Source organism: Drosophila willistoni, assembly GCF_018902025.1.
Source record: "Drosophila willistoni isolate 14030-0811.24 chromosome 2L unlocalized genomic scaffold, UCI_dwil_1.1 Seg196, whole genome shotgun sequence".
Lineage (NCBI taxonomy): Eukaryota > Metazoa > Arthropoda > Insecta > Diptera > Drosophilidae > Drosophila > Drosophila willistoni.
The window spans coordinates 6,164,991-6,187,846 of NW_025814048.1; the positions used below are offsets into that span (position 1 = coordinate 6,164,991).

Genomic DNA, 22,856 nt, shown 5'->3' on the forward strand with positions numbered 1-22,856 from the left:
TATATATGTACATATGTGTACACAAAATAGACAATAAACAATTGTGTCGGTTCTAGCTTTAGCTCTCGTCCTGATGTTGGTTCGCATCCTCGTCCTGGCATTGGTATTACTGTACGTCGTCGTCCTGCTAGTGCTGAAGCTGGGGCAATTACTTAATTGAATTTTATGCTACTGGAAAATTATCATTAGGCAAACTGGCAATTGCAGACTGTAAATTTATATTACTCTCGAGGTTGCTAACTCAATTTGGATTTAGATTTATTCTATTTAAACACTCATTGATTTTGTTAAGCCTTCAACATCAACAATTGAAGCGTTAAATGTGAAATTCATAAAATACCTAAACATATATGTATGTAGGTAGATATTCAATATAGTCACTGACCAGAGGCGTTGAGAGTTATTTTGGCACCTGAGGCAAAAAGTCAAATTTTTTTACTGACTATAGTACAAGTTGTTAAAGTAAGTAAATATCAATTAAAAAAGAAATATAATAAAAGCAAACAATGCTAAGCAATTAAGTTTGCAACAAATTCTACATAGATTAAATAATTACTAATCTCTTAATCACTGTCAGCCGAGACAGATGCCTAGTTTTTCTACACAAATACATTGTATATACATTTGACCCCATACATATTTAGTTGTGGTTGTATGTGTGTACATAGAAGCGTTGATAGCGATAATGATTTGAATTAAACTCCAACTACATGTTTGGAATTCAGTTTCCATTTGTTGCTCGTTGTGCGAATATGTTCATGTTACCCTATCCAATTGTCGGTTTGGTTGTGGGTCTTGTCCTAGTTTGTGTTGTGCTCTATAGGCGACGATATGAACGGATTATCCGGCATATAGATAAAGGTTTTGCAGGACCCAAAGTACATCCGCTTTTTGGAAATGTTTTGCAATTGGGCTTCACGCCAGATGGTAAGTGATTTGTGATTCATCAATTAAGAAAAGATTTAATAGTTCGAATTCAACATTAGACAAATTTATGCATTGAATCGCTTAATATTATATTTTAGAAGCTTTTGTCTGTTTATTTACAAATTTTAAAGTGTTTATTTGTATGTTTGAATAAACGTATATTTTACTCTATTAAAGTGTGTGCCAGGATTGAGCAAATATATCATATCGCACTTGCATAAAAACTTGGTCAGAAAAGCCTTTAAACAAATAAAGCAAAACGGCAGAAAAAGTTTGTTTTTGGATGTATGTATGGCATGGTTTTAATAAAAAATTGTTTAATTATTTATTTAATTTATAATAAATAAGATGAAAGCAATTTGATTCGTTATATACACTACTTATTGTTTCATTATATGTGTATAATTTTATATTAAAATACCAAATGGTATTTCTTTCTTGAATTTTTTTTAATATTCAGGAAATTTTGGACGAATAAAAAGCTCTTTATAAAATATACGTATTATAAGGTCAAAACATTTTTGTTATATTCTTAAGCCGTTAGAGCTAAACTTGATAACTAAGAGTCTGGTACGGCTGAATAAAGAATTGTCATTCTTTTGCTTAATGGTTAATTGAAAACTAGTTTGGAGTTTTGATGAAAACAGAAAAAATTAAAGTTAAAGGTATATAAGTTTATAATATTTGTGTATGCAAGGGTATTTTAACTTGTGTACGGCCGTTAGCCCGGTCCAGTGGCAGAAGGCAGTTTTTCCGACCCCATAAATTATATATATTCTTGATCAGCATCAAAAGCCAAAATCATCTAGTTATGGTCGTTCGGATGAACACCTACATCTCGCAGAGTAGAATTGTGTACTTTAAACTTGGGATATTGATTTCATTTTGTAATGTCTATCAATACACCAAATGTTATAAGAATCGAACTGAAACTAGCCAAGTTATGCCAAAAAGAGTTTTTCACCTCATTGTGCCAAAAGGGCGGAGGAAGCCGTGTGTTTGTAAGAGTGAGCGAGGTACCATATCTGCATGGTATACCGAAGTCGGCGAGACTTCATTATATCATTGCAAAAAGAATATAATAATTTTGGTCAAAAGTGTGCAACAGATAATAGGAAGCATCGGCGACCATATAAAGTACATATATGTATAAATTCTTGATCAACACGCCGAGACGAGTCCGTTTGTCTGGATCAACGCAAACTCTCCAAGACCGTTAGAGCAACAGAGTTGAGTTCTGCATGTAGGCTGGTATAAACCGTACAAAATGATGTCTTGGAACTCAGCCGGATCGGGTCACTATATCATATAGCATACATACACATACAAAGTCAAGATCAGTGACTTTTCTCAATAACTTCGTTGTTTTTTAAGCCACTGTCAAATTAATATTTCTTAGTCTTGTAATACCTCTTAATGTCTGTATTCAATTTGATGAAGATGCTTGTATCATATAGAACCCATAGGAGCGATCGGTCAAAACCAGTGACTTAATAACTTCGTTGCCTTTGATGCCATTGTCATTATATTTAAAATTGCCTGTTTAATTTATCTGTTAATACCTACGATATACGATAAATATACGATAAAAAATCTATATCCAGCCTAAGATGTTAGGCTGTTTTTAAATGAAACCTTTTTTCACATTGACGTTAGTGGAATTTAGATCCGGCCCTCTGGTTTTTATTTTGCTATTGTTTGTCTATCAGAAAAATTGTTCAACATTTAAATTATTGATTTAACTCTGGACAAATTTTGTTCGATTTGATATTTTGGCACATTTTGGCACTTAATTTACAATTAGTAAAATTTTTGTTTTTATCATACGTTCGTTTTATGGTTTATTGAAATCGAGTTTGAAGTTTTGCCCATAAATTGCGAAAATGTTAAAGTTGGCGCATCGAAACATGTTTTATGCATAACTATATAGAGCATATATAGATGATTTATGCCACATTGTTGCGAAACTAGTTTTAAGTCGGCAATTAACTTCTGATTGGTAGTATTTTTGATTAGCTAATTAAAATAATCGAACAAAATATTAGTAGCAAACAGATCAATCATGTTCTATTAGCCTCACACTTAAAATAGATTAGTTGTAGTAACTCCATTATTTTTAATCCTATTATTATGACAAAGTCCACTTGGCATACAATTAAATAAAAATTATATATAAAGGTGATATTCAGGTAGAAAATAAAGCATTTTTTTGGAGGTCAAGTTGTAATTACCTTAGCGAATTGTGTTAAGGTATAAACAAAAACAAAATAAAAAACACGTTTTCTTAATCTATATTTGTTTATTGAATTTGCAAAATAAAAATTATTGCAAATTGAAAGCGAAATGAAGATTTTTGCGTTAATCAAAAACCGGTTCGTTTGTCAGATATTAACCGTTACATTTAAATTAATTTTGTGTGTGCCAAATAATCATTGTCTAATCTTTGAACTTGACCCCAGTGAGATGCTAGAAGGAGGGGGGGAATGCTGTGCGGAGATAAGAGTGCACGATGACTTTGCCATATTCAATTCAATTCTTTGCATATTTATTTCATTAACAATCAGAGCTCGAGTTAAACTTAAGAGACTAAAATTTCTAGAGTGGAGGTAAGAGAACAGTCCGTGGTGCGATTCTTGAGTCGTTTTGTTAGTTAGAATCATCTTAATGATGATGAGACGGCTCCTGGTGCTGAGGATGGGCCTCCAACCAGGCCAGGGCGCGGGCGATCTCTACTGGAATTGGTGGTGGTGTGGGCAGGACGGCTCCGGATGGCTGGTAACCGTGCTCATCGGCCACATACTTGATCTCAACATGTTCGCCTTCGGGTGAGACCCAGCTGAAGCTGCCGTGAATGTTGCCATGCTCATCACCTGATGCAGCTTGCTGAATGCTGTTGGACACCAACAGATCAGAATCGAAGCCATCGGCACGAACATCGCTGTGCTCGGACTTGACCTCAGCGTGAACATCTTCGCCGCGGCTTGAGACATGTCCGGGACTGAGGGCGACGGCCATGCCGAAGATAGCGCAGATCATCACCTGTAAAATGAGAAGAACCAATTTAATCCTTAAGAATATCCTTGAGAGTGGACTCTTGTACTCACAAACTTGAACATTTTGGTTGAATTTGCTGGATTTGGTTTCTAGTCTGAACGAATAATGTTGACTGATGTCCCACTGAAGCGGGCAACACCCTTTTTATATGATTCGCAGAGTCTTCTAATGCTCATTGAAATATATTTATTGTGTCAATTATGGCTCTGAGTTATGGGTTTATTCAATTCAATTCGACGCCAGGCTCCCACACCCAACATTTTTTTTGTGAGATGACACAATTCTTGACAATAGCCAAGAGTTCACCTGGCAACCAAAAGTAAATGCCAAATTTTTCGTTATAAACTCTCACTCGAGCGATTAATTGATATTAAATTCTAGAAACTGCACTAACGGGTCCAACCGCAAGCAAACATGTTTCCAAATATCTTTCTAGATGAGTATAAATAGCCAAAATTGAAAACAATGCAGCAGTCAGTAGTCCGCTTTACTTTCTTCTCTCAACATGTTCAAGATTGTGAGTAAACAAGTAGATCCACCCAATCCCATCCATCTCCTTTCCATAACGTTTTATATAGAAAACAGATAAACGAATTCATTCCTTTATCTTTAGTTGCTTGTCTGCGCTTTGTTCGCTTTGGCTTTGGCCAATGATGAAGTTCTCAAGTCCGTGAATGAAGTTAACCCCGATGGCTTCAGAATTGAGAGCGCTCTATCTGATGGATCCGCACAGGAAGCCACTGGTGATGTGCATGGCAACATCCATGGCAGCTTCGAATGGGTCTCCAAGGAGGGTGAACACATCCGTGTCCAATACGTAGCCGATGAGAATGGATACCAGCCCCAGAGCGATATCCTGCCCACTCCACCACCAATCCCAGCGGCTATTGCTCGCGCCATCGAATGGATCGCTGCCCATCCCAGCAAGGATGCTCACTAAAATATCCCTACGCCTTTCGACCACCATCAATGAATCGCTGATCAATCATATAAAATAATCAGAAAAATAAATAAAACCTGCAAAATATTTCTAAAAGAAAAATTCATCGTCTACGCTTTTGCAAATCTTTTATGGCATATAGGAATTTATCCTTGGATAATTGAATTATTTTAGAATATTTAAATTATCAAATTTGATTCTAATAGGTTGTGACTATCATAAACTTTATCTTTTATGAAGATTGTTCCTGAAGAATTTCCTATTAGGATGGTCAAATAAATTTTGTGAGGCTTATTGCATTGGCTTATAAAATATTCCAAGCTACCTCCATGGTAAATGGGTTATCTTATAGTCTTTTGAAAGTGTCTATCCAAATTTTATTATGTTTTATTTATTCTTTTTGTTTAAAAACCTTACTCTCTCCATCTAAAAGCTACAAACTTTAGGAAAAAACTCGACTGTTTGTCTCAGCAGATAACTAATCCGAAATACGTACATTTTGTTGAGTAGAAATTTGGATTGTTATTTAAATAATTCTTCAAAAAGCTATACTTAAAAATGTAGAAATTATTTGTTAAAAAAATTAAAACGAAATTCGAATTAATTAAGAAATTCGAACACTTAAACTAATAATCTGTTTTAAAAGCTGTAAAAAGGCGAGGGCAATAAATAGTAGTTACATAAATAAAAAATGTTTAATTCGTAATTTAAGTTTGTGGAGTTTTTAAATTTGGAAACTGAATTTTCATTGCTTTTAATACTTTATTAAGTTTAAAAAAAAAAAGAAGAAAACTAAAAAACTAAGCTTATAAAAGTCAATATAGTTTTTCTGAAAGGATAACTAAACTCGGTTTTGAAACGTTTTTTTTCTCTAAACGTTAATAAAGTAAGGCTTATATAATATATCCTTCGAAACGGGAACTATTATATTAACAAATATCAACTATTATCTTATCTTATTACAATAGAACTTTAGTTTGATTGGTCTGAACTGACGGACCGACACATTCTACTCATCTTGTAGATATCAACCAAGTCGTTAGGCCTCAGAGTTTAAATTTTTCTTTCCAGACATCTAATGGCCCAACACAGAGCACATCTGGTAATGGGTACAGTTCCAAGAGAAGCTCCAAGATTTCTGAAATTGTTCATTTTAAAATAAATCGAACTTATAAAAGATTATTTCAAAGTTGAAACGAGTCCCTAAAAAGTTGGATAAATACCCAATTTAATCTTTAAAAAGAATTCTCAAAAAAAAGAAAAAAAACAGGTTATGAATGAAGGTTTAAAAATGATAATAGTTTTTCGAAAAGAAAAATTCAACTTGGTTTCGAGACTTTTATTCCCAATAAAAATTAATACATAAATGAATACATTTTGCTTATCTCAGCAACTATCTTCTTATTAAATATGATATTGCGAATAGAAACATGTGCGAACCACAAGATCACTTAGTGGATTAGTCTAAACCCACGGACCGGTTCGATAAGTTCGACTAGTTTGTTCAGTTTTATAAATTAAATATTACAAAATATTCTTTAACGCAATATGATATAAAAGTCAGTTGGTTTTTCGTGCAAGAGATCAGTATAAGATCGTTATTCAATCAACAAAAATCAAAATGTTCAAATTTGTAAGTAATAATTCAGGATTTTTAAGAGTTTTGGTTTCTAATTTGGATTACCTTTTAGCTCCTAATTGTTGCCATCCTTGCTTTGTCTATATCTAACTCGCTACAACAATATGATGAGGAAGTAGTGTCGCTTGATGGCAGTTCACCCAGCGCAGCTGGTGATGAATATGGCGCAAAGGATACCATTACCTGGATAAATTCCGAGGGCAAAACTTTTGAGATACCATTTAACGCAGATGAGAATGTTCCCCACCCGGAGGTTGTTGCCATCCCCGTTGCGCCCTTAATTTGAATCTATTGCGCACTCCCTTATATGGAAGCAAAACCATCCCAGCAAGAATGCCTTCTAAATTTCCCTTATGCCTTTCGATCACCACCAAGGAATCGTTGATCAGAAAAATAAATAAAACCTGCTAAATGTTTCTAAACTTTGACGTCTTCGCTTTTACAATTATTTATAGTTTAGTAGTTATCCTTGGATTTCAATGTTTTGAAATATTTAAATAAGCAAATTAGATTGTAACAGATTTTGATTATTAAAAACTCAAGCTTGGTCGAATCTTTTTTAAAAATTCTATAAGTCTTACTCGGCAAATAGATTTTGAGAAGATTAAAAAAAAATTTTTAGAAAATTCTCAATCTTTAAATGCTTTAGTATGTATGTATAAAAAAACAAGCTTAGCTTATTGAAATACATATAGTTTTTTCAAACGAAAATCTTAACTCGGTTTTGAATTATTTATTCTCACTGAAGGATAATACGATGAGGAATATGTAATATATGTATGCTTTCAAACATGACAATCATCTAGCTAGCTAGATAAACTTATTTTTAGCAACTATCATCATATTGCGAATACAAACATGTGCAAACCATAAGAACACTTAGTTGATTGGTCTGAACTAATGTACCGGTTCAATTAGTTGGACTAGTTTGTTCAGTTTTTTTAACTTAGCATCTGTTAATTAAATTATACCGAATTTTTCTCATCACAATATGATATAAAAGTCAGTTGATTTTCAGTGTCGAATATCAGTCTAAATTCGTTATTCGCAGGCAAATCAAACACAGTCAAAATGTTCAAATACGTAAGTAAACTGTAATATTTTTGATAGATTTGCTTTCTAATTTGGATTACACACCAGATTCTAATCGGTGCCATCCTTGCTCTGGCTATATCCAATTCGATGCAAGACGAAGCTCAGATTGTGAAACAAGTTGTCGATATTAACCCCGAAAGTTACAATTGGTCCTTCGAGACATCTGATGGAACATCACAGAGCGCATCTGGTGATGAGCATGGCTCCAAGGGTAGCGCTTCTTGGTTGTCACCTGAGGGTGAGCATGTGCAGATACAATATGTGGCAGATGAGAATGGTTACCAGCCCCAGAGCGCTCTTCTACCCGTTGCACCTCCAGTTCCAGAGGCCATTCAAAGAGCACTCGCATATATTGCCGCCCATCCCAGTGCAGACGCTCACAACTAAGTGGATTCCTAATTATTTTGTTTATCATTAATTAAGTTAGTTGGGGATCTAAATAAAAAATCTATGCAAGAAATCAGATTCGATTTTTATCTGTTTTTGACACTTTCTTCGTATCTGTCTGGCAGAATGTTTGTAGAAACAGGTTTAACTGGTTGTCTTAGAACTCATCTTGTGACTTTTCAAATTATTCCGCTTGGCACATTGTTCGAAAATCCCCTTTTTGGTAGAAAGCACAAATACTAAGTAATAAATAAATAAATTTGATTTATCCAACTATGAGTTAGTATTTTCAACTGTAAATAAATTTAAAATGTTTTTTCTTTAATTAAAACACTTGGAAGACCATCTACATTTACACTCAATGATTTTAGAAAATAACAATTACGAAATCATTTGCAGTTCGAAATATTGACCATGTTGTCGAACTAGTTGAGAATTACAATGCCTTTATTAACTTATTGTTCTAACTTATTATAATAAGTTTACCAGCCAATTTGACTGATTCCAATCAATTAAGCCTTTTAAATGGCATTCAAATTATTTATAACACAATTCTTTGAAAAGCTTTTTCAAAGTTGTCATCAAAATATTTCAATTTGCATCTGTGTATTGTGTTTTGTCTGTGTGCGTCTTAAGATATTCATTTTGTATCAACTCCAAAAAGTATGCTGCAAAAGCTGATATTTCTACGTTTTGAGTCCGAAATTAGGTATTCATTCACCTTTGCTGTTAGCATATTCTAATCCGACAAGTAATTTACATAAACTTCCGAAAGTCTAACCAAAAATTGCATCAGACAATTTGGAACGTCTGCTCCAGTTTATCCTCAGCACATGCGACTATCGCGTGCTTTGGAATTGTCCATCAAAATTTTGTATAAATACCGAAAATCCGCTTCAATCCGGCATCAGTCCAGCTTCAGTTCTTTAGTTCGACAATCATCTCAAAACCAAATCAATCTCAACATGTTCAAGCTTGTAAGTATGATAAGGATAATAGTTCCTGGCATTTGGATTACTCACGGATAATTCTTGTAGCTGCTCGTTTGCGCCCTGGCCGCTTTGGTGTCCGCCAACCAGGATCCCGAGGTTAAGGAATTAATCAGCGATGTACTTCCCGATGGTTTCAAGAGCGTATTGGTTTTGGATAATGGAGTTGTCGCCAAATCATCTGGTGATGAAAAGGGCAACATCAATGGTGTCTATGAATGGATATCACCCGAGGGTGTCAGCGTGAAGGTGTCCTATGTGGCCGATGAGAACGGATATCAGCCACAGAGCGATCTGTTGCCCACTCCACCACCAATTCCAGCAGCTATTCTGAAATCACTGGATTGGATTAAAGCCAATCCCAGCAAGGAATAGACCAACGCATATTGTTCGCTAAGGCAATACCTCAATGATGATGAAATGGAAATACAAATGGAGTGTCCTCTGATGCTAGATTTAGAAAATAACTTAAAAATCCTAAAGCATGCTTTTTTAATGTAAATAAAAATATTTTAATGAAAATAACAATACCTATTTTTTTTTGGTCTCTGATGGGGCCTATATCATAATTTGTTACATCAAAGGTCAGATCCGGCTGTGGGATGCCAGCAGTAAAAAACAATTGACCTCCTCGTCCGTATGGGCAGACGATGATGCGTAAGCAGACCAACTTACCGGAATGGTGCCTATGTTACTTTGGCAATCTTATTATATATACTTGAACTTTAGGAAAATGTTTTAAAAAGAAAATCCAAGAATGCTGCTGTTTGATGGCTTTTTTACATGGATTAAAAAACATAACTAAAGAACAAAGCATACATAACTAAATTTCAACTTGTTAATAAAACTTTTTAAAATTTTATGTAATATTTAAAAATTGCAAAAGTAATTTTAAAAGCTTTTGTTGACATCTTAATATGAAAATTTGTGATGTTAAATCCATGCCAAATCGGTTAAAAGTCTTTGTATTATTAAGCCGCTATATACATTTATGCAGACAATTTTAGATAAGATTTTAATATTCATGTTTATAAAATCAACTTGAAGCAGCCTCAGCAAAAACAATAAGTACTTAACAATATCATACAAGTTTTTTTTATTTACCTTTTCGTTCATGTACGCTCAACACTTTTTTTAAAGAAAATAAAGCTTTTAAACAGAAACAAAGTTGATCCAAATGTGTGCTATGATAATCATAAGTACATGTACATACATACATTACAATTGGCTATGACCGCGAGCATTTTTGTCCTTTCGCATTGAGCCTAGGTGGAACACGGGACGTTGCTCAAACGAAACAATCTTATTCATTATTCCAAGGCCTTTTTAGACCCTTTGCTTATCAATTTTGGACATGGCTCTTTTACCACGAGTTGCATATTATTGCAAAACTTTGAATAACTAGATACTGATTATGCTAAACTGCTTGCCATTGCTTTGATATTTTTTCAATTATAAGCTAAGCTTTCACACTGTACGAATACTGTTCATATTGTTTTTTAGAAGTTAAACTAAGCGTTAAAATAAGTTATTGTTTTTGTTGTTGAAGTTCAACAAGCATTAATTTTTGTAAAATAAAGAGAATAGTATGATCTTTAAAAAAAAAAAAAATGTTTGCATGTGTTATCTATTTCAGTATTAATCAAAATCGGATAACTATATTATACAGCTGTCATATAAACTTATTATCAAATGGCGTGCTACATGCACCTTGCAAGGGCGCTCGGCGAGGTCGATGTTAGCCCCGAAACTTTATTATGATTAATATAATCTAATTATGAACAAAAAAGATATTTCGATGTGAATTACCTCTAAATGTTATGTTTTCTTGAATATATCAAAAACGAGAGTCAGTCCAGAATTGCCGAGTTCATATTCGAAATTAGTGACCAAATTACGCTAAAAAGGATATGCGGTCCTTGCTGCTGTCTTTTAGGATATCTGTTTAACGCTTTGATGGAATGAATTCTTTAAAGAATATGTACATTCAACGATCTTGAGGGGCAGCTACCCTTCGTGGCTTCTACCTGCCTACGTCCTTGATCAGGGATCTTTCTCTTCTATGATAGTAATTATACTTTTATAAAACATTGCATAGGGAATTTTTTCATAAATCCTTTTTTAAGTTTGCTCAAGTTTACGAATCTTACTTTATAAAACATTGAAAATTTGTTCTTTGATGGAATATTCCCCCTTTGTTTTAGATAACGTTGCATCATTCAGTGTCAAAAACTAAGAGTCTTGCCATAATCTGACCTTTTGCTCTACAATCATAATTGATGTGATAAGAAAGATAAAAAATTAATTTCATCAAAAGTTGCCAGACAAAATATGAGACATTTGATTAACCCGTTGATGCATTTCAAGTTATATTCATATTCATGAGTCTGTTAGATATTCCTGATCATATGTTAAAGTGCAAATTAACTCGTTTGTTTGAAGCATTTTTAAGAACGGGTTGATATGAAATAAACTCGTTCAAAGAGCTGCCGTTTTAGAGAATTGTATATAAAAAGCAAAATTTTGGCAAACTAAATTATCAGTCTCACAACTTCTCTAGTCGGACCAATCAACTTTAAACCAAAATGTTCAAGATTGTAAGTAGTACTACACAGGATTTGCAAGGATCCCGATCTCATTATGAACATCATTTTGTAGATGCTTGTTTGCGCTCTTGCCGCCCTTGTGGCCGCCAACGAAAATGCCGATGTCGTCCGTCTGGTGTCTGAGGTTAATCCCGATGGCTTCAAGACTGACTTGGCTCTTTCCGACGGAACAGTCCAGCAAGCTGTTGGTGATGTCCATGGCAACATCGATGGTAGCTTCGAGTGGATCTCCAAGGAGGGTGAACACATCCGTGTCCAATACAAGGCCGATGAGAATGGATACCAGCCCCAGAGCGATGTCCTGCCCACTCCACCACCAATCCCAGATGCTATTGTCCGCGCCATCGCATGGATTGCTGCCCATCCCAGCAAGGATGCTCACTAAATTAGTCCGACTCTAAGCCCCATTGAACATTTAACTAAATCAGTTGATAAATAAATTAGAATCTTATGCAAGCAATTTAATTGAAAATTTCATAATTGCGTCACTCTCTGTCTACCTGGGGGATTGGGATACCTGAAACTGGTCTTGGTCTTAGTCGAAAACGAAAAATAAACAACAATTATGAAATTTATTCATCTATAATATATGGCTGCAGATTTTAAACCAGATGATCATGCGTTTTTTTTATCTGTTGCCATTTAAAATTAAGATCGTCTGGCATATAATAAAAAATGCAAATTTATATGAAACAAAATGCAAAAATTTAAAAATGAATTTAAAGACCGGTAGTAACAGTTCATTTTGTCTTGATATCTTTTCTATATTGCAGCTTATTTAAGAAGCATTTTCGGCTGGTTGGAACAATTCAATTACAAGAACTTCCGCGTCTGGGTTGGTCCCTTGCCATATATCGCTTTTGTCGAGCCGAAATATGTGGAGGTAAGTTCTCTATTAAATTGTTCAGCTTATCAACTCTAATAACTTGCCTGTTTTACAGCATATATTGAGCAGTACGCAACTGGCCTATAAAAATGATCCGTATCATTTGCTTTATCCCTGGCTGGGCAAAGGACTTCTCACAGCAAATGATCATGAATGGATGTTGCGTCGCAAAATGATAACGCCTTCGTTTCATTTTCGCATTTTAAGAGATTTCCTTCATGTTATGAATGAGACAAGTGGCAGATTTATGGAGCTGCTGGCAGTTGAGTCGAAGAAGTCAAAGGATCAAGTGCTGGACATGCAGAGTTATGTAACTCGAAGTACCATCGATGTCATCTGTGGTGGGTGGACAAGTTGTTGGGTGCTCCAACTGCATTCAATGGAAATGGTTTACTTCACTTTCAGAGACGGCCATGGGCACACGTGTGAACAGCATTGAGGGAGAGCCATCGATTATTGTGGAAGCCATTGATACTCTGTGCTATGTGGCTCCAGAACGTTTGCTTTCAGTTATGAAGCGACCAGATATATTGTTTAAATGCACACGACTTTATAGGCAGCAGGAGCAGGCTTTGGCCACACTCAGGAAGGAGTTGGCCCAACTCATAGAGCAACGTCGCGCCATAGTAAAGAGTCCTAGCTACATTAATGTCGAGGAGGTGGGCCAGGATGAGCAGCTTGATGTTGGACGTCCTAAAATGGCATTTCTTGACAATCTGTTAACTGCTGAAGTGGAAGGCAAACCTCTAACGTTTCAACAAATATTCGAAGAAGTTTCCACATTTATGTTCGAGGTAAAGACAACTTTCTGTGTGCCAATTAAAAAGATGCAACAAAAACTTTTCACAAAAAGAAACTCACATGTGCAATCAAATATTGGAAAAAGTACGTTCCAGTTTGACCAATTTGTTGATAAACTTGTAAAAAGAGAAAATGTTGAAGAAAGTTAAATTTCTTTTACTTTTCATGACAGGGTCATGATACCACTGCCTCGGCCATTACTTTTGCCGTGTATTGCCTGGCTTGGACTCCGACGGCTCAGCAGCGTGCCTATGAGGAGCAACAGCAGATCTATGGTTCAGCAAAGGATACACATCCTACGTTTCAGGAATTACAGGATATGAAGTACTTAGACTTGGTTATCAAGGAAACTCTACGCATATTTCCCAGTGTGCCCTTTATCTTTCGTTCTGTGCGAAAAGGAACAGTTATAGGTATGATATATTCAAAATAATTTTTGATCTACTAATATCATAGATCTATAATTTTTAGTTGATAAATTCGTACCCAAAGGCACTACCATTGTGTTGCCTTTAGTGGCCACAGGACATAGTCCTCATTGCTTTAAAAATCCTCATGAATTTCAACCAGAGCGTTTTGAAATGACGGATAGAAATCAGGCAAGTGCCTTCGATCATGTGCCATTTAGTGCGGGACCAAGAAATTGCATAGGTAAGTTCTAGAGAATGAATCATTTTAATATTTAATCTTAAGACTCCTTTCAATTTTGTAGGTCAAAAGTTTGCCTTAATGGAGCTTAAGGTCACACTCTCCAAACTGTTGAGACGTTTTCGACTTTTGCCCGCCCCCTTGGCCAAGCAATCCATTGCGGATGTCTTTCATCCCAAATATAAGCCAGGAGAACAGGAACTCAAATTATATCTGCCGATTACACTGAAATCTCTCTCCGGGGTGCCTGTGCGTTTGGAAGAACGTATTTGATGTAATCTAAGGGGTTTGAGGTTGTAAATTCTTTCTAATTAAGTGGGATTTATTAAATTTTTTATTTGTTCGTATAAATTCATTTGTTATTCGTTTGCTGTCCGCTTTCGCAGTCTTATTTGTATGCCATTTTCAGACTGAAGAGTGACGCGTATATTTAAAATCGGATCGTATTCACTTTGTGGCACACAATCCACACGAGAATGATCATTAATGCCGGGTGGTAGGCCATCTATGGCTGGCAATATCTCAAAGTGTCTAACTAGCAGAGAAATCAATGATTTTAGCTGATACATGGCGAATTTCTCGGCTGAGGGGAGAAAGGAAAATAAGTGATTCAGTGTAAACAAATAGTTGAAAGAACTTACCTATACAAGCTCTTGGTCCTGCACTGAATGGCACACTCTTGAAAGCTTCCATGCCACGATCCAAATGGGCCTTTTCAAATCTCTCTGGCCTAAAGACGCAGGGTTCATCAAAATAACGCTCATTATAGCCCATGGCAATGAGGCACATGATGACCGTAGTTCGCTTGGCCACTTTAGTGCCATCTACAGAGAAATAATTGTGAAATAATTAAAGAAGGCGACGAGTTTTTTTTAGGCTACGTACTGATGTCAATCGAATTACGATTCGTGCGTGCTATCAGGGGGACAGAGGGATACAGACGTAGAGTTTCCCTTATAACCAGTTCCAAGTAACGCATCTGATCCAAATGTGGGATGCCTGCTTCAGTGGACAAATCTTTGCCGAATATTGCCTTTTGCTCCTCAAATACCTTTTGCTGAATCTCAGCATGGCGGGAGAGAGTGTATAGAGTAAAGGATATGGCAGCAGCTACAGGATCATGGCCCTATATGAAAAAGTTTAATAAATTTTAATTATAATAATTTTAAAGTGAACTTTCACTTAAGAATTAAATCTTTAATAGAAGATTTATTTAGATTTCTATATATTTTTAGTTGCGGATCATAAAGGGTAATCTTTAGATCTAATATCTTTCGATACGAAATAAATTCTGCTGATTTTTACATTTTTATTGTGGGAAGAACTTTTATAATATTTCAGGATTATTGTCTGTGGCTTTTATGATTATTTTTTGGTTACCAAAAGCTTTGTAAATAAATAAATGTTAATTTTTACAAACTTTAATTACCCCAATTGTGGGTTAACTTGTGGAATGACCCACAACGGACTATAAAACGTTGTAAATTAATAATTCTCTTTGTGTTTTTTGGCGAATTCAAAATAAATCAATAAGCGTCAATAAAGATAAGTATTAAAATGTTGAAAATTTATGTCTGAGATGGCTTATGCCCACAATTTCGCAACTTAATATGCCAATTAACCAATTGGATTTAAATACTTAAAATATTGAATTATTTAATCACTTACTGTAAATATAAATGTGGATAATTCCTCAATTATTTCTCTTTCCTTTAATGCTCTGCCATCCAGTTTGGCAGCCAAAAGGACATCCAAAAATGGTTTATTAATCGCCTTTGACTTATCACTATCCAATTGATGGCGACGTTGAGCGATAATCTATGCAAATCATCGAATTGAATTATATAGACTTGGCCGCTATGGCTTAAATGTATTGAAACTTACGCGATTAATCTCATTTCGAAGCAATTGCAGAGCTCTGCGCTGCTTCATGAAATAGGGTGTCAAACGGAATAGAGCATCAAATCGCTTCACTATGCTAAATGTGCGTTTCTGGGTCACATCGCACAGACTGAAATAGAAAGTGAAGTTATACATACATAAGGATATTTTACTTTATGGCCTTTCAATAGGTTTAAACTTACTCTTTGATGGCACTGTGCAAATCGGAAGGTTCATCGTTTAGAGAATTGCTTGGCAAACCGGTGGCATTCTCTATGAATGGAGAATCGAGAAATGGAAAGAAAATTGTGAATAAAAGATGTTGGTAACCTCAATTTAGGGTTAAGTACCCTCAACTGAAACTGACTGTGAGACTAGGTTGTCGAAAACTTTTTTGCCTAGGCACTTGTAACAATTTCGCAAGCAATAAATCTTATTTATAAAACGGGCATAATAAATTACAAAAATAAACGAGCGCAACGCTTAGGCGAAACCGAAAAATATAAAACACCCATGACAAATGTGCAAAGTTTTTTTTTGGCCTGTGTGTGCCAGCATCAACGATATGATAGACCCTCCCCCCCCACCGACCTACCGCCCACCTTTTTCCTATTTTACCCCTCTTGTTCACTTACCGCACACAATATCCAGAGTACATTTGGCCACCAGCTGTTGGGCATCAAATGTCTCCCGCGTTTCCGCCTGCTCCTCTGTCAGCTTCTGTACAAATTTAGAGCCCGTTCGATGCACAACACGAAGATATCCTTCAATGGCCGAGCGCTCAAAGGCAGGAATGTAAAGCTTTTGATGTTTCAGCCAACGAGCACCGGAACTGGTGAGCAGGCCATCACCTAGCCAGGGGCGTAGAAATGAATACAAGTGCTCCTTGTACAGCAACGATGAGCTCGACAGCATGTTCTAAGGGGTGTTAAAGTTTTCATTAGTCCATACCGACTGGACATGCTGGGTGCTTGATGAACTCACCTGAATTTCCGCCGGATCGCTTAGCATTATGTGATACTGCAGGAATACCAGAGAACGGAAACCACGAAAATCATATTTCCGACAATATTGTAAAACCTTTTTCGGATACTCTGCACCAGGAACAAAAGAAGGAAAAACCATAATGAAACACAAGTTTCTTTTGTCCACTTTTAAACAAATTAAATGAAGTTACCAACGAGTTCAGTCCAACTTTAGGAATGGAAATTATCTGGTTTACATTTCAATTAGCTAATTTCACTTTGTAGGTACTAAAATGTTCTGTGGTCAGAGCAAGTTTATCGAAATTTTGAAAAGTTTAGCAAATGCAAGCAGCAATTAGCCAAATCGTTATGTAGACGACTTTTGCAACTCTTTAGATTAGGAGTTAGTAAATGTGAATTTCAGTTTAAATTTCCTGTTAAATTTCTTATTAAATATTAATTTGAATACACTTCCATAGATACTTATATATTGTGTATAGAATATGACAATATCCTCGAGTAAGTATGAAACAAATCCAAAAGACAACAAAGATGATAATAATGATGAAAAGCGATGACGACGACGACGACGAAGACGAAGACGACGTGATTGCTTACAATGTTCAAGAATTGAGGGGAAAGCAAACATCCAGTTGCCGGAAACATGCCAAAACTATCAATTGTAAGAGAAGATATTTTTCCATCTTTCCATCTTACCCCACTACCCCATTCAGATGACTGGCTCATTGTGTATATCCTGACCATTGTGCATTTGAGATGATTACTTTTTGATACAGAGACGAACAAAAATGGCCAAAAAAAAAACAAAAAGTATTCATCAGAAATTTGAATTCTCTTAGGAAATGCATGGCAAATCAAATGAATCACAATGAATGAAATTGTTTTTCTTACGAAAACAAATAAGTGCATAAATATAGTAAGCTCACTCACCGTCTGGCTTGAGACCGAACTGAAAGAGATTACCAACAAATGGATATGGTGTGGGTCCTGGTATCATTTCCATTATACCAGCCATATGATCCAAATAGTTGAAGATTTTCACGCCCTTGAACACCAAAATGGTGGCCAATAAAATGGCAGCAGCTAATAAAAACATTTTTATTTCCTTTTATTTTTTTTCGCTCCGATTAATTCAATTAAGACGTTTCGTTCCGTTCAATTGAAGAACTTTTTGGCAACTGTTTGTCCTACATAAAATTCGAAATGTCTTTAATAGTTGCACAATTTTTCCAGGCGATAAGCCAATCAAGAGCTTATCTTTCTAATTGGCAGTCGTCGTCCAAAATTGACTTCGGCAAATAATTATCGAGTCATAATTAAATGTACTTACTTAGCTTGTTTGTTTGTTAGGTCCAATATTATTTTATACCAACAAAAAAAAAACGACGTGAGCTACCGAGTGAGATATAACATATTGACTCATATCATTTCATTGTGACGTGTAGGACCCAAACCGGTCTAAAGGTACATTCTGATCGAATGGTTTATGGCCATAATAATTAGTAATTACTTGAATAGAATAAAAATTTAATTATTTTTAGGTCTTAGTCGTTATGTGCAATATTGCTAAACTTATTTTCTATTGACTACTGTCTTAATTGTTTATTATTTTCTTGTTAATTTGACCTAATTAACGGGATTTCGATTTGTGTATATATTTGTTTTCCACAATAAAAAAAACGGATAAAAAGCCTCAGAAATAAGATTTTGTTTGCTTGAAATTATTAATTCAAGCAATATTCTGCCTGAATCTTCATTATCCCATTATATCGGATAATTAGTCAATAAGATTATAAGTAAACCAAATCCGGAAACGTTTTATAGTTAAAAATTAATACTGACTAACTGAAATTAATATTTTGTTTTTGCATATTGAATGTTTAGTAATTTTTTCAAGGAATATTCCATACATTTTTGCAATTATTTTAACTATTTCTTATCTTCATTTCAATTTAGCCAAGTTCCGAACCCATGATATTCTTTCAGTCAAAAACTTGGCATACTTTTGGGGTTTTGTTGCCCACGATAAGAGCTAAAAGAAATGTTGAGTAAGGGTAAACAACAATTGAGGAACTGGACCAACAACTTCTTCTCTTCAAATGAAGAGAGTCTGCACAAATGCTTTTGATATTCGCTTTCTTTATGACTTAAATTTTTAACTTTTTCGTGGAGTCATTAAAATACTTGACAACCGCGTGTTAAAAAGGAAACTGGTTGGGCAACAATTCTTGATATAATATATTCCATTTTATTTTATTGTTAATCGTAATGCTGACTGTTTTATTGAAATTTTCTTACATATTTGTATACATACATATTTTTGCTTTGCTTTTTAGCCAGCTTTATTGTTTTATGGGCTTAACACTCGCCGTACGAATCAGGTTGTGTTTGGAGAACGTGATTTGAGGATTATCTCAGTTTGTTTGGCTCTTTATCAAATTCTCTTTGTATATGTATTTTGCTCTTTTTTTGAGGATTCTCTCATTTCTTTGATTCTCTTGGTCTCTTTGCCTCTGCTGGTTTATCAATTCTTATTATATTCCGTTAACAGTTTATAATAAATAAACAAACTTTGAAGCTAGATTTGATTATTTTTGCCAACTCATTGTGAATAGTGTTTTGAATTATGCGTCGATTGGAGTGTGAGAGAGAGCAGAAGTTGCTGCTACTGATTGCAATGTGAAGTATTTAAACTCAGTGCCGGGTATAAACTTTAAACATTCTCGATTTCCATTCCGTGGGAAGCGGTTCGTTGGCGATGTGGTTAATATTGCTCGGACTTTTGGCTTTGCCAGTGATAATTTTCGCTTACATTGAATTGCGTGTGGCACATAGGCGACGACTGGTGAATAAGTTTAATGGCCCAGCCACGGTGCCCATAGTGGGCAATGGTTTTCAAATGGGCAAAAATCCGTCAGGTGGGCATACCATAAAAATATTTACTACACAAAGTGAACAGTTCGATGACTTAAATGCCCAATCTCGAATAGCGTTGTAACTGATGATTGTGATATGAGAGAGTCAGCCACTATGCTATACGAGGTGGGGCATTTGTGGGTAAACAACCAAATTACGTGAACGTATACAACGCATATAACTACTGATGGGATTTCGTGCTAAGATTAAACAGACTTTCTACGTTTTTTTTTTTAATCGAAATGATAAGTTTGAAGTGCTGTGAACCTGAAATGCTCTCTGATAATGCACTTATTGCATGTCACAGACCCTTGACCTTTGAAATATAATAACAACATATCTTTCATGTGACGCCCCCCTTAGATATTCTCAATCAAGTATTTAATTGGTGGCATCAGTATGGCAAAGATAATTTTCGTTTCTGGATTGGCTACTACTCAAATATTTTGATAACGAATCCCAAATACCTGGAGGTAAGTCTACAAAAACAATAGGAATTGAATTTGCTAAGTATCTTTGAATTTTTATAGTATATACTCAGCAGTCAAACTTTAATACAAAAGTCAGACATCTATGATCTATTGCATCCATGGCTTGGTTTCGGTTTGCTTACCAGCACAGGCAAAAAATGGCACAAACATCGCAAGATGATAACTCCATCATTTCATTTTAATATCTTGCAAGACTTTCATGAGGTCATGAATGAGAATTCTACAAAATTTATTAAGAAACTGAAGCGTGTGGCAGCTAATGACAACATTATTGATTTCCAAGATCAAACCCATTACTTAACCCTGGACGTTATATGTGATACAGCGATGGGTGTCCCTATAAATGCCATGGAAAACAGTGATTCAAAAGTTGTGCATGCATTTAAGGAGTGAGTTTAGATATAATTTCATAATTTAAATATCTTAATTAACAATTACTTATTTCAGTATGTGTTATAACATTAATATGCGAGCCTTCCACCCATTTAAACGAACTGAATTCCTGTATCGCTTCTTCCCGGAATATTCCAAATATTGTGAAACTTTGAAAACTCTTCAGGATTTCACTAATGACATTATCGAGAAGCGCGTTGAAGCTTATAAACTAGAAACAAATAAGAAAACTGATAGCAATGAATTCTCGCGTAAGAAAATGGCATTTTTGGATACTTTACTCTCTTCGACTATAGATGGACGTCCGTTGACAAATGTCGAGATCTATGAAGAGGTATCCACATTCATGTTTGAGGGACATGACACAACCACTTCGGGTGTGGCATTCGCCGTATATCTTCTTTCTCGTCATCCGGAAGAGCAGCGCAAACTCTTTGAGGAACAGTGTGCCGTCATGGGCAGTGATTTGAGTCGCGACGCCACCTTCCAGGAAATAGCTGATATGAAATATTTGGATTTGTTCATTAAGGAGGCACAGCGAGTTTATCCCAGTGTTCCGTTTATAGGGCGGTATACGGACAAGGACTATGAAATAGGTGAGAGAAATTTTTATACCTACATACACATAAATAGAGGCAAATATAGTTGGGTTATGTCATATGTATTAAATTTTTATACGCTGAACGTGTTGGATAACAGAGTGACATAACTACAGCTTACTAACTTTAGTGTAAATCACATTTTAAATATAGGGAACAAAACTATTTTCGGACCTGTTTTTACTAATGGGAGTATAATGAAATTGTGATTCAATCCAGCTGAGTCCGAGATATACAATGACTGCTTTACATGCAAATCAAACTTACGGTCAGCCATCTCTATGGCTAGAACAAATATATTTACACTTTATATGGTGAGAGAAGCTTCCTCTCATATGACTAAAGTATGTGTGTTAAATGTTGCTTAAAATCATTAGCCTGTCGAATGACATGCCTGATTTGTAATATAAAATTATATATGCAGATCAAGCATGCTTTAAAATATTTCCACGCCTGTTTTCTGTGATTTGCTTACCTACCGAATCGTAATTTAATTTTACATTTTCTTAACTAAGGTGAGAAAATACATATAATAGAATAACTGAGTATTTGTACATACATGAATAATTTTCAAGATTTAAAATCGATTAAAAATTATATTGTAGAACTTAAAAAACAAAAAATATATCTAAAAGAAAATTAACGTGTGGTTTGATGAAACTGATCAAGTTTACTTATAAAAAGCATTGTAAGACAGAGATTTATGTAGAAATTACTAGTGCTGCGGCTAAGAATTACAAGACTTCCATAACACTTTTCCTCATCTAACTTTATAAATTCTGCTTACTTTTTTCAGATGGTACCACCATTCCTAAGGGTTCAACCCTCAATTTGGCCCTTATCATACTTGGCTACGATGAGAGGACTTTCAAGGATCCCCATGTCTTTCGACCTGAACGTTTCGAGCAGGAGAGACCCGCCCCTTTTGAATATTTACCTTTCAGCGCTGGTCCCCGCAATTGCATAGGACAAAAGTTTGCCCTCCTCGAAATCAAGACAGTGGTTTCCAAAATTATACGTACATTTCAAGTACTGCCTGCTCTCGATGAGCTGATCTCTAAGGATAACCGTTTAAGTACGTTTTTGGGTCCCGAAGAAGAACGATTAAAGTTCGAGCAAAAGCGTCATAAATATGATCCCATTTTATCTGCTGTACTAACTCTTAAATCCGAGAATGGTTTGCATTTGCGGTTGAAGGAGAGAGTATAGAGTATTATATGTTTATGTTTTTTTGTATGTTATTGATTATTGGAATTAAAATTTAATTAACAGCTAAAACGAGATTTAGTCACCATGTGAAAATAATTTTATATATAAAACTGAATCAATTGATTATATAAATTCGCAAAAGTTGTTTCATTGAGTAAGCTAAACTCCCGACTTCAGTGGCGAGTCAAAATTTCTATCGGAAATTTCGGAGCGAAATTGGTTTTAACTTCACCCCACGGGGAATCGCCACTGCTTGATGGACCAAAACAATTTTTTTTTGGAGGTGATTTGTGAAATATTTTTATTTTGCTCTTTGTCAACTCTCTTTGCATATCTTCTTCGCTCTTTTGCTGAGTTTCCCTTACTCTCTTTGGCTCTTTGCCTCTATTGATAAATCATTTCTTGTTTT

General features: G+C 35.3%; 7 protein-coding genes across 7 annotated transcripts; 5 read left to right on the forward strand and 2 right to left on the reverse strand.

Moving 5' to 3' along the window:
* Positions 1–742: 742 nt before the first annotated feature.
* Positions 743–22,579, forward strand: LOC6640506. The gene is made up of 12 exons (XM_002063197.3): positions 743–927; positions 12,411–12,520; positions 12,579–12,864; positions 12,929–13,317; positions 13,497–13,737; positions 13,796–13,975; positions 14,037–14,237; positions 19,554–19,757; positions 20,119–20,228; positions 20,286–20,635; positions 20,694–21,235; positions 22,035–22,579. The coding sequence occupies exons 1-12, from the start codon at positions 753–755 to the stop codon at positions 22,445–22,447; spliced, it is 3,201 nt and encodes a 1,066-aa protein (XP_002063233.3). The 5' UTR covers positions 743–752; the 3' UTR covers positions 22,448–22,579.
* LOC6640376 (larval cuticle protein 1) lies at positions 3,500–4,065 on the reverse strand. Its single transcript, XM_002063201.2, has 2 exons — positions 4,032–4,065; positions 3,500–3,966 (listed from the first exon to the last, which is right to left on the reverse strand). Exons 1-2 carry the CDS (start codon positions 4,041–4,043, stop codon positions 3,589–3,591), a joined length of 390 nt encoding a protein of 129 aa, XP_002063237.1. The 5' UTR covers positions 4,044–4,065; the 3' UTR covers positions 3,500–3,588.
* Positions 4,468–4,996, forward strand: LOC6640509 (larval cuticle protein III/IV). The gene is made up of 2 exons (XM_002063200.3): positions 4,468–4,498; positions 4,595–4,996. Exons 1-2 carry the CDS (start codon positions 4,487–4,489, stop codon positions 4,919–4,921), a joined length of 339 nt encoding a protein of 112 aa, XP_002063236.1. The 5' UTR covers positions 4,468–4,486; the 3' UTR covers positions 4,922–4,996.
* On the forward strand, positions 7,624–8,104 carry LOC26528934 (larval cuticle protein III/IV). Its single transcript, XM_047010177.1, has 2 exons — positions 7,624–7,643; positions 7,701–8,104. The coding sequence occupies exons 1-2, from the start codon at positions 7,632–7,634 to the stop codon at positions 8,040–8,042; spliced, it is 354 nt and encodes a 117-aa protein (XP_046866133.1). The 5' UTR covers positions 7,624–7,631; the 3' UTR covers positions 8,043–8,104.
* LOC6640508 (larval cuticle protein 3) lies at positions 9,008–9,507 on the forward strand. Its single transcript, XM_002063199.4, has 2 exons — positions 9,008–9,019; positions 9,080–9,507. Exons 1-2 carry the CDS (start codon positions 9,008–9,010, stop codon positions 9,404–9,406), a joined length of 339 nt encoding a protein of 112 aa, XP_002063235.2. The 3' UTR covers positions 9,407–9,507.
* On the forward strand, positions 11,589–12,102 carry LOC6640507 (larval cuticle protein III/IV). The gene is made up of 2 exons (XM_002063198.2): positions 11,589–11,628; positions 11,690–12,102. The coding sequence occupies exons 1-2, from the start codon at positions 11,617–11,619 to the stop codon at positions 12,020–12,022; spliced, it is 345 nt and encodes a 114-aa protein (XP_002063234.1). The 5' UTR covers positions 11,589–11,616; the 3' UTR covers positions 12,023–12,102.
* Positions 14,284–17,969, reverse strand: LOC6640348 (probable cytochrome P450 4ad1). Its single transcript, XM_002063196.4, has 9 exons — positions 17,770–17,969; positions 16,838–16,947; positions 16,489–16,771; positions 16,057–16,126; positions 15,857–15,983; positions 15,641–15,790; positions 14,858–15,098; positions 14,614–14,796; positions 14,284–14,555 (listed from the first exon to the last, which is right to left on the reverse strand). Exons 1-9 carry the CDS (start codon positions 17,933–17,935, stop codon positions 14,332–14,334), a joined length of 1,554 nt encoding a protein of 517 aa, XP_002063232.2. The 5' UTR covers positions 17,936–17,969; the 3' UTR covers positions 14,284–14,331.
* Positions 22,580–22,856: the final 277 nt, after the last annotated feature.

What these genes read in the sequence shown, in the direction of transcription:
- LOC6640506 (XM_002063197.3), top strand. Translation starts at nt 753, where the DNA reads ATGTTCATGTTACCCTATCCAATTGTCGGTTTGGTTGTGGGTCTTGTC. An exon ending in TCGAGCCGAAATATGTGGAG is followed by an intron (nt 12,521 to 12,578) that starts GTAAGTTCTCTA and finishes CCTGTTTTACAG; the next exon opens with CATATATTGAGCAGTACGCA. An exon ending in AATGGGCAAAAATCCGTCAG is followed by an intron (nt 19,758 to 20,118) that starts GTGGGCATACCA and finishes CGCCCCCCTTAG; the next exon opens with ATATTCTCAATCAAGTATTT.
- LOC6640348 (XM_002063196.4), bottom strand. Translation starts at nt 17,935, where the DNA reads ATGTTTTTATTAGCTGCTGCCATTTTATTGGCCACCATTTTGGTGTTC. An exon ending in GTTCGGTCTCAAGCCAGACG is followed by an intron (nt 16,948 to 17,769) that starts GTGAGTGAGCTT and finishes TTCCTGGTGCAG; the next exon opens with AGTATCCGAAAAAGGTTTTA. An exon ending in TTCGAAATGAGATTAATCGC is followed by an intron (nt 15,791 to 15,856) that starts GTAAGTTTCAAT and finishes TGATTTGCATAG; the next exon opens with ATTATCGCTCAACGTCGCCA.